The sequence below is a fragment of the Nicotiana sylvestris genome, chromosome 2 (genome assembly GCF_000393655.2).
Source record: "Nicotiana sylvestris chromosome 2, ASM39365v2, whole genome shotgun sequence".
NCBI lineage: Eukaryota > Viridiplantae > Streptophyta > Magnoliopsida > Solanales > Solanaceae > Nicotiana > Nicotiana sylvestris.
Window position 1 is genome coordinate 131445903 of NC_091058.1, and position 10264 is coordinate 131456166.

The 10264-nt window shown below is 38.0% G+C and overlaps 1 protein-coding gene across 1 annotated transcript; it reads right to left on the bottom strand.

The window, feature by feature from the left end:
• Positions 1–9517: 9517 nt before the first annotated feature.
• On the bottom strand, positions 9518–9940 carry LOC138885591 (secreted RxLR effector protein 78-like). The gene has a single exon (XM_070166554.1). It carries the CDS (start codon positions 9938–9940, stop codon positions 9518–9520), a length of 423 nt encoding a protein of 140 aa, XP_070022655.1.
• Positions 9941–10264: the final 324 nt, after the last annotated feature.

The following is a 10264-nucleotide window of genomic DNA, read 5'->3' on the forward strand; positions in this document are numbered from 1 at the left end:
TTGAAAAGAAAGACTTCTTAAGAAGAGAAAAAAATATTTTCTTGAATTTTAACTTCTTTTTCTTTTCTTTTTTTTCTGAAAATTTCGAAAGAAAAACTTCTAAAGAAGAAAGGAAATATTTTTGAACTTTTATTTTGAATTTATGAAAGAAATACTACAAAAGAAAAGAGAATTTTTTTTTGAATTTGCAAACAAATATTTTTGGATTTTGAGAGAGATTAGAAGAAAATATTTTTGTATTTATTTTTTTAAAAAAAATTGGGGTCTAAAAGAAAGACTTTCTAAAGAAAGAAATAAATGAAAATATTTTTTGGATTTTTTTTTTAAAATGGTGTCTCAATAAAAGACTTTTCTAGAGAGGAAGTAAAGGAAAATATTTTGGATTTTTTGAAAATTATGGATCGGAAACGATGAGGTTTGCCTACGTATCTCACATCCGGTGAGAATCAGACCTGCATAGTTCGCCTAGTTTTGATGGAACGGGAAAACATGACACTTGAAAATTTTGGCTCATTTTGAAATGACTTTTTTTTCAAAATTTTGGCAGATTTTCAGAATTTTCTAAATACCTACCTCTCACTTTTTGTTTATTTGTTCTTCTTTCTCTTTTTTTTTGATTTTCTTTTTTCTCTTTATTTTTTATTTTCTTTCTCTATTCTAGAAGCCAGTCAACATGCAAGCCGAAACAGACAGATACGTAAGTAGCACATAAGATGCATCAAGATGGTCTTTTGATTTTTGGGTACACCTGTCCTAGACGAACCCAACCCATGTGTCGAGTCCCTAAAGTCAAATGCACATGATGCAAATAAGCGTTTCTACTAGGGATCCGGCATGAGGCTAAGTTATTCTAGGTATTAAACCTGGGTGTATTGTTCTAGACCTGGCTTACCCGAACGGACAACTCGAGCCGAGGGGGGGCAGCGTACCGGTAACCAAAAGATCATCCGGCTTTGCAACTTGTCCGAACCTCGTTCTAACTTGGGATATGACACTAACAGAAGAGGAGTCATGCCAGCGTGCACTCCTCAGATGAGAGAAGAGAGGGGTTTCATAGCAGTTTATATACAGTTCAAATATTATCAAAGCGGTAAAAGCAATATTTAGCATATTAGGCTCAAACATGTACAAAAATCAGATAATAATTAAAGCCAATCATAGCAGCTATTCTAAGCTTGAATTCTTAAACCCTGAACCAAAGTTCTAGGTTTGGTACCCAACAGAGTCACCAGAGCTGTCACACCTCCTTTATACCTACACCCGCAAGGGTATAGGGGAGTATTTTCCAATTTAAGTGACAATCGAAACTGGATCATTTTATTAAAAATTCAAAGTCGCCACTTGGGATAATTTATGGTGTCCCAAGTCACCGGTTCAAATCCCGAATCGAGGAAAAGATTAACTCTGTTTTACAGTCCGCGAACACAGAAATCCGGGTAAGGAATTCTGTTAACCCGGGAGAAGGTGTTAGGCATTCCCGGATTCTGTGGTTCTAGCACGGTCGCTCAACTATTATAATTGGTCTATTATCTGATTCTAATACATGTTTTAACCTATGGTACAACTTTAACTTATTATCCGCTTTTATTCAATTATTTTTTATGAAAAAGATTCAACGTCATCTAAAACACGTCTTGAACCACGTCACATAAATGCACCCATGGTCCACGACACATTTTATCTAACGTTGTTGAGATTTGAATTTGGGTCACATAAATGCACACCCGAGTTTAGGAAAGTAATTATTAAATAGCGCGTCTAAAGCAACTACGAAGTTTATTTTTCTTTTATATCTAGGTTATAAAATTAATGAGGGCCATAAGCGATTTAATTAAGGTGTCACACCTCAATATATTTGAAGAAGAGATTTGTATTCAACTAAAGTAAGTTAAGGATGTTTAACTTTATTCTAAATTGGCGTTCAATCTAAAACTACTTAACGTCGTTAAAGCAATATACAAAAATGACTAAACTAACCCGTAGATATCCTATGTTTATCTCAAATATGCTTAGTGCATAACACTAGAATCAAGTAGTCAATCATTTAAAAAATTATATTATTATAACTATACAATCTCTACAACAAATAATCAATCACGTATAAGCTTCAAGTTTGCGAACATTTTTTAACAACAAAACAAGATACGTTCAAATCAGCCCAAACACTGAAGGCAAGTGGAAAGTAATCGTGTTTAGAATCATTATTCAAACAAGACAGAGCAATTGACCTGTATTTCTGCGGTTCATAACAATAAACTGAAATCGCAGTTGAACACTTCCCCTAAAAACAAATAGAGATCTTTCCAAATCCACATGACTAAACGAATACAGCGTCGATGAACTCTCTTAAAACTGGACTAGAAATCAGAACCTACGATCTTATTTTAAAATCGGAATTTCGAACAAAACCAACTTGTCGGATCCTTTCACAGAACTCGAGTACTCGACTGATTTTTGCCGGAGTTTAGAGATGATTGGGACTGTTTGATACTCCTTTTTTCGCTACTATTTTTAGTGGATTTCACTTTTTTTGGCCAGATTTTGAGCAATTTCGTGGATGTTCTGTGTGGGAGGTGAGATGGTGTTAGAGTGAGATGATGGTTGTGAGGTGTTATGATGGGCGGTCGTCGCTGGGGGAAGTCGATGACCGGTTCAGCGTTGAAGAATGAAGGAGAAGCTGATGGGGTGCGTGAGGAAGATGAGTTTCAAGGGGGGTGGGGTATGGTGTTCAGAGGCTCTCAGCTTTTTGCAGAGTCTATTTTCTTTAGATCTTTTGGCCTCCTCCTCAACTCATTGTAGGCATTACCTATAATATAGGTCTAGATTTTAGGTGTATTTTTTGTGTATTTGCCAATTAATCCCTAGGTCCTTTTGTGTTAATTCCTTAGGGTCTTTTTATTTATTTTTTGTCCCAAAGAAGAATCTAGAAGGGTCCCTAGACTACACAATGCCTTTTAAAATAAGATTAAAATACTACACAATGCCAAAGCTAATCCTAATTAATTAAACTAAATATGAAACTATTTTTGTGTTTTCAAAATTATATAAAGATAAAAATAAAGTACTATTTTTATATTTTTTAAAAAATTTATGAAAAATACATAAACTAAAATATTTTTTTGTAATGTTCATTTTTCTTGTAATAAAATAAAGTAAAAGAGTCAAAATGAATTGAAATGGCTATATTAGGCCTAAATTAAATATTTACGTGCTAAAATATAAAAAATCTTGGGGAGGGTCAAAAATCACATGTCTACAAGGCCTCAGAAACTTTGTCTTCCTTGAACTTGATGTTAGGTAACCCTATTACCAAGTCCTTTGATACTAATTTGTTGAGTTGATTCAGACTTGCATGACCAAGTCTTTTGTGCCACAGGAGGGGATCATTTTCTAACACACTCAAGCAAGTGAGTTCATTTTTTGAAAGAGTGGAAAATTCTACAATGTAAATATTGTTAACTCGTTTTCCCTGCAAAATAATCTTGTCAGTAGTAAGTTAATCATAAAGCATTTGGTAGAGGTAAATGCTACAAGGTTACCTCTGTCACACAGTTGTGATAAACTGATTAGGCTATATTTCAGGCCATCTATCAAGTAGACATTCTCAATGGAGTGTGAGTCTGTCTTACCTACCTTTCCAACCCCAATAATCTCACCTTTCTTCCCATTTCCAAAGGAGACATTACCTCATTTTAAGTCCTTAAGTGAAAGGAACGGGTTCTTGCTTCCAGTCATATATTTTGAGCGGCCACTATCCATGTACCATATTTGGCTACTTCCCTTCACTTGGACCTGCAAAAAGAAATCAGGAGTTAGTCTTAGGAACCCAAACTAGTTTGGGTCTCTTTCTATAGGCAAAGGGATAAATCAAATTTCTTTTAGCCCACCCAGGCAGCCTATTGTTTTCTTGAACAAAAGCTTTGTTCTTTTGACTGGCCTTTTCTTTTGCATTACATTCATTTTTGTAATGACCAGTCTTGCCACAGTGTGTGCAGATTTTATTTTCAAGAAGAGTGAGGTACTTGATTTTGGGGTCCTACTTAGGTGCTTGTGCCACATAGCCAAGTCCTTTGTTGTTTCTACTGTGCTGTTCTTGTGACCAGGATAGTGCATCAGAAGCCTTATTCCATTTGCAAATTCTGTCTAGTTCATGCTTTACCTTACCTAGGTCTTTTTTTAAGACTTTTATCTGCTCATCCTTCCTGTATAACTCATCCATAATTTTTCCTAGGTTTTATTCTAAGGTGAGATGTGTGTGATCGGCTTTTTATTAACTGTTCCTAATTTTAGTTTTAAATTATCAGACCTAAGTTCTAGGACATTGGTGTCAAGTTCAAGAACCTGGTTCTTTAACTCGGCATTTCTACTATCACTCTCATTAGCCCTAGATTCTAGATTTTTGCATTTGGCTTTTAAGATCACACACTCCCTAGACAGCTCTTCATTCTCATTGTTAATTATTTCAGACTCATCGATGAAGTCCAGCAATAGTTCAGACAACCTTTCTTTAGACAAAAATTTAATCATGTCTTTGAGATGAAGGACACTTACCTCCTGTTCATCATCTGATTCTTCGATGGCCATAAGTGCTTGTTCATCTCCACCTTCATCTTCTGAATCCTCATCTGATGTTTCTCCCCAAGCAGCAATCATAGCCTTTATTGATCCTTTGTTCCTTTTGGGTTGAACCTGTTCCTTCGTTCAGCGCTTTCCTTCTTCTATTCAATTTCCCACTGAGGACAGTTCTTGATCATGTGATTAGTCTTGCCACATTTGTAACAACCCTCGTTGGTCTGTTTCTCAGGAGCCCTTATTTTGTTGAAGGTTGTACCTCTTGAAGAACCCTTTCCTTTCATTAGGTACTTTTTGAAATCCCTTGTGATCATGGCCATTTCATCATCCTCCAGATCTGCACCTTCAGCTATTCTGAGAGTCAGACTCCTCTCCTTCTTGGATGCATCCACTTTCATGGTTTGCCTTCTCAACTCATAGGCAGTGAGGTTTCCAATTAGTTCATCCAACTTGAGAGTAGCAATGTTCTTTGATTCTTGAATAGCAGCGATTTTGCTTTCCTAAGTCACTGGTAAGACCCTTGTCAAGATTTTCTCAACCTTGTCTTCTTCAATGATAATTCTACCAAGAGATTTAAGTTTATTTGTTAGTATTGTGAACCTTGTGTACATCTCCTGGATAGTTTCTCCTTCCTTCATCGTGAAGTTCTCATATTAAGAATATAGCAGTGTTCATCTTGATCTCTTTACTTGAGGAGTTCCTTCATGAGCCACTTGTAAAGTGTCCAATATCTCCTTAGCAGTGGTACAACTTTGAATCCTGTTGTACTCATCTGAACCAAATCCACACACAAGCCATTTCTTGGCCTTGGCATTCTTCTCCCATTTCTTCAAGTTTGCAGTAGTGCAGTCAGCTCTTGTCTTTGGCACATCCACTCCTTCAGCATTCTTCTTTGTAGTCGCTAAGGGACCATCAGTGACTATGTACCAGAGTTCATAGTCTTCTCCTATTATATGATCTCTCATCTTGTTCTTCCACCAAGAATAGTACTGACCATTAAAGAGTGGAGGCCTAGCAGTGGATTGCCCTTCCCAGTTTGCAGGTGGTGCACTCATCTTGATCTTTTCCTAAGGTGTTAACCTCTTCAAGGATAACCCACTCTGATGCCAATTGATGTTTTAAGCATCAATAACACACAAGAGGGGGGTGATTTGTGTGGTACCCAATTTTTGCTTAACTAAACTATAGAAGAACCTGGTTCTTCTAGATGTTCTAACTATTACTGTTTGCGAAATAATAAATACAGAAAATAAAGAACACAGAGATTTTTATGTGGAAAACACTTAGCTCAAAAGGTGAAAAAACCATGACCTACTACTCAGTAGGATTTTCCCAAACTTCCACTAAAATCACTAAGCCAAAAAAACATTTACAAAAACTCTTTGTAAACCTAAGGATTAACTCCAATCCCATTGTAGCACACAGCATCAACTGTTACGACAACTTCAAGTTAACTCTTAACTTGAACACTCTAGGTACCTAATATAATTGCTTCTATGAAATCTGAAAGATACAATGTAAAATCACCTACTACAATTGAACTAGAATAAACGATAGACACATGAAACTGGTTCATATATCTTGTTCAAGTAGCTTCAGTATTGCACACTTAAATCACAAATAAATTGCTTGCAAAATTGCCTTGCTCTTTTGCTCTCAATTTAAGTTTAACTTTTGCTTATGTGCATTACCTGTAAATGAGAACAACACTGACATTTAATAGGTTAGTAATCAGAGTTTGACTGGGATTCAATTGCTACTCTTCTATCATAGAAGCGTTCATGATGATCTCAAACTCTAACACTATCTTCTTCCTAAATTGTGTTCTCTTTATATAAGGAGTCTTTCCCTCCTTATCCAATATGCAATCTTTTCGATCAGATCAGGAGATATTGCTTCTTGATCAGTTAGATTTATCTTATTCACGTGCATCTCACATGTATAGGTTGATCATGACTGTGCTTTACAAGATGGACCTGGTCCATGTTTGAGTTCTTTTGTCAATCTTCAGAACTTCACCTGTTCTTGGGCCAATCTATGTTGTATTGGCTTTAATTGGTGAAAGTTGGAAATTTAAAGATTTAGAAGTTTATAGGTTTGACCCATAGTTGACATTGTGGTTATCGATGTCCGTTTGGGATTCTTAGCCTTGGAATAGGTTCGTATGGTGATTTATGACTTGTTTGTAAAATCCGGTGTCAGTCTTAGTTGTTTAGGCATGTTCGACGTAAGTTTGGAATTCAAAAATTTTGATTAGCTCATTAAGTTTGATTTGAGGTGTGATTTATGATTTTTTATGTTATTTTGTGTGATTTGAGGTCTCGAGTAGTCCGTGTTATATTTTGGGATTGGTCGATGTGATTGGACAGGGACCCGGGACCTCAGGTGCATTTTGGATAGGTTTCAAATTATTTTCCTTATTTTGAAATAGCTAGTTTTCTGGTGTTCACCGCGATCTCACAAGGAGTCACGCGATCGCGGAGTGTGTTTTGGTGACTGGTGATTTTTTCTCTATGCATTTGCAATGGGTATGTCGCATTCCAAGAGCATGAGGGTAGTGGCCTCGCATTCGCAGCCTGGGCATTGCATTTGCGCTGAAGAAGCGCGGCTGGGGTGGCACGCAATTGGCCATTGCGTTCATGTGTATGATGCATCGAATTCGCAAAGAAGGGCAGCAGCTGGGCAAGAGTTTGGCCTCTGTGATCGTGAAGTGGGTCGCACGATCGTGAAGGGTATCGTTGGGAGCTCAAATTTTGGCGATTTCTGAGGGAATTTTCACTACTTTGAGTTTGGTAAGTATTTTTGACTCGGATTTGGTTATTATTCATGATTCCATCAATGATTTTAGCATTTGAATGGTGAATCTAAGTGAAGAAAATTAGGGATTTTGACAAAACTTTTCTAAAATGAAAAATATGGTTTTGCACCCCAATTCGGAGTCGAATTTGGATGAAACTTGTATGATTAGACTTATTTTCGAATGTGTGTTCAAAATTTATGACTTTTGTCGGGTTCTGGGAGGCGAGCCCTGGTTGAGTTTTTGATTTTTTATTAAGATCAAAGCTTTATTAATTGGAATCAACTTCTATAGTCGTGTTTGATATTATTGAGTTATTTTTGGCTAGATTTGACCTGTTCAGAGGCTGACTCGAGAGGCAAGAGCTTTTTAGAGTATTGATTTGAATTGTTTGAGGTAAGTATCTTGCATATCCTTGTGTGGGAGAATACCCTTTAGGATTTGGACTTAATTTCTTATTTGTGTTTTGTGAAAAGCAATGTGTACACAAGGTGACGAGCGTTTACACTGGCATATGTATGGTTTATGACCGGATTAGACCATAGGCTATTAATATGCCTTAATTTGGGGTTATTTTCTATATGAAAGATGTTTAATCACCTTGTGACTACGTGAATGTGATCACTATAATTGTATTGTTATAGCAATATTTTATATATGGAATACTCATCAATATTTTCTTACTATTTTTCATGTCCTTGTGCACCTTGTTGATAATTTATGAGCTTATGCCTTTGATGAAGTTTTGGTATTATTATTTTTGTGATAATTGTGGCACATATGGACGTGTTGGGCGGATTATTGGGTGTTGGCATGAGGTTTCTGTCATGCGATTGTGAATGATATTATTGTTGTCGGATGGGAACATTATTAACTAAAGCGACAAGGCGAAATATTGTTATGTTGTCAGGCGGGAGCGACAAGGCGGGATATTGTTAAACAGGAGCGATAAGTCGGGATATTGTTATTGTCACGACCTAAAATCCACTAGTCATGATGGTACCTAACCCAACACGCTAGGTAAGCCAACTAACAGTCAACACAATGAAATTGAGAATTATAATGGATCAATAAATGAAATAGTTGGAGCTTTATACAATAACTCAAGGACTCGTAGTACAAGTCATGATCCACTAAGACTTTAGATTTATAAAGCTGGTATGAAATAATATTTACAATACAACAACGACCTAGTAAAATCCCATAAGTGGGGTCTGGGGATGGCGGTGTGTATGCAGACCTTACATCTACCCGAGGGGGTAGAGAGGCTATTTCCGATAGAACATCGGCTCAAGAAAATGAAAAGAGACAATATATCAGTACCATCAACAAAACCCATAGAAATAATAACAATATCGCAAAAACCACTAAATAGATGGAAAGCAAAAATAATAACCAGTAAATAAGGCTCGGCATTATGAAAACGGAAGAGTGGTGTAAACACAACATTGACCACTAGCAGTCTAAAACTAAATCCTATCAGCCTAGCCTCACACTGGTAGACTAAATATGCTCAACTACTTCCTAACCTACGACCTTAATGTTCGACCTCCACAGCTTCCTATCGAGGACTATGTCCTCGGAGATCCGAAGCATCGCCATATCTCACCTGACCACCTATCCCTAATACTTCTTAGGCCGCCCTCTACCTCTCCTCGCACCCACCAATTCCAACCGCTCACACTTCCTCACCGGGGCATTCGAGCTTCTCCTCTATACGTGCTCGAACCATCCGAGCCTCGTTTCCCGCATCTTGTCATCCATGGAAGCCACGCCCACCTTCTCCTGAATATATTTATTCCTAATCTTATTTATCCTAGTGTGCCCGCACATCCACCTCAATATCCTCATTTCTACTACTTTCATCTTCTAGATATGTGAGTTCTTAACTGGCCAACACTCAGCCCCATATAACATGGCTGGTCTAACCACCGCTCTATAAAACTTACCTTGGAGTAGCGGTGGCACTTTCTTATCACACAGGACTCCAGATGATAACCTCCATTTCATCCACCCCACCCTTATACGGTATGTGACATCCTCGTCGATCTCCCCAGCCCCCTAGATAACCAACCCAAGGTACTTGAAATTGCCTTTCTTAGAAATGACCTACGATCCAGGCCTCATGTCCATACCTGCTTCCCTCGGCTAAAAACCGAACTTGCACTCAAGATATTCCATCTTCGTCCTGCTCAACTTGAAACCCTTAGAACCAAGGGCCTGTCTCCAAACCTCCAGCCTCTCGTTAATGCCACTCCGCGTCTCATCAATCAGAACTATGTCATCAGCGAACAACATACACCATGGCACCTCTCCTTGAATATGGTGTGTTAGTACGTCCATCACCAAGGCAAATAAGAATGGGCTAAGCGCAGATCCTTGGTGTAACCCCACAGCTACCAAAAAATGCTCAGAGTCGCCTCCCACTATCCTAACCTGAGTCTTAGCTCCATCATACCTGTCCTTAATCTCCCTATTGTAAGCAACCGGCACAACTTTAGCCTCTAGGCATCTCCAAAGAACCTCTCTAGGAACCTTGTCATACGCTTTCTCCAGATCAATAAATACCATGTGCAGATCCTTCTTCCTATCCCTATACTATTCCACACACCTCCTAATAAGGTGGATAACTTTTGTAGTAGAACAAACCAGCATGAACCTGAACTGGTTGTCTGATACAGACACCGTCCTCCTCACCCTCGCTTCCACCACCATCTTCCAAACTTTCATGGTTTGTTCTTGTACAATGAAACCACCGTACTCCACCTCCACTCATCTTCCATCCTCTTCGTCATGAAAATAACATTAAACAACCCAGTCAGTCACTCCAAACCTACTCTACCCATACTCCTCCAAAATTCTACCGGAATCTCATCAGGCGCAGTAGCTCTGCCC

Bases quoted from the DNA above. Each gene is read 5' to 3' on its own strand.
- LOC138885591 (XM_070166554.1), bottom strand. From the start codon at position 9,940: ATGGTATTTATTGATCTGGAGAAAGCGTATGACAAGGTTCCTAGAGAG.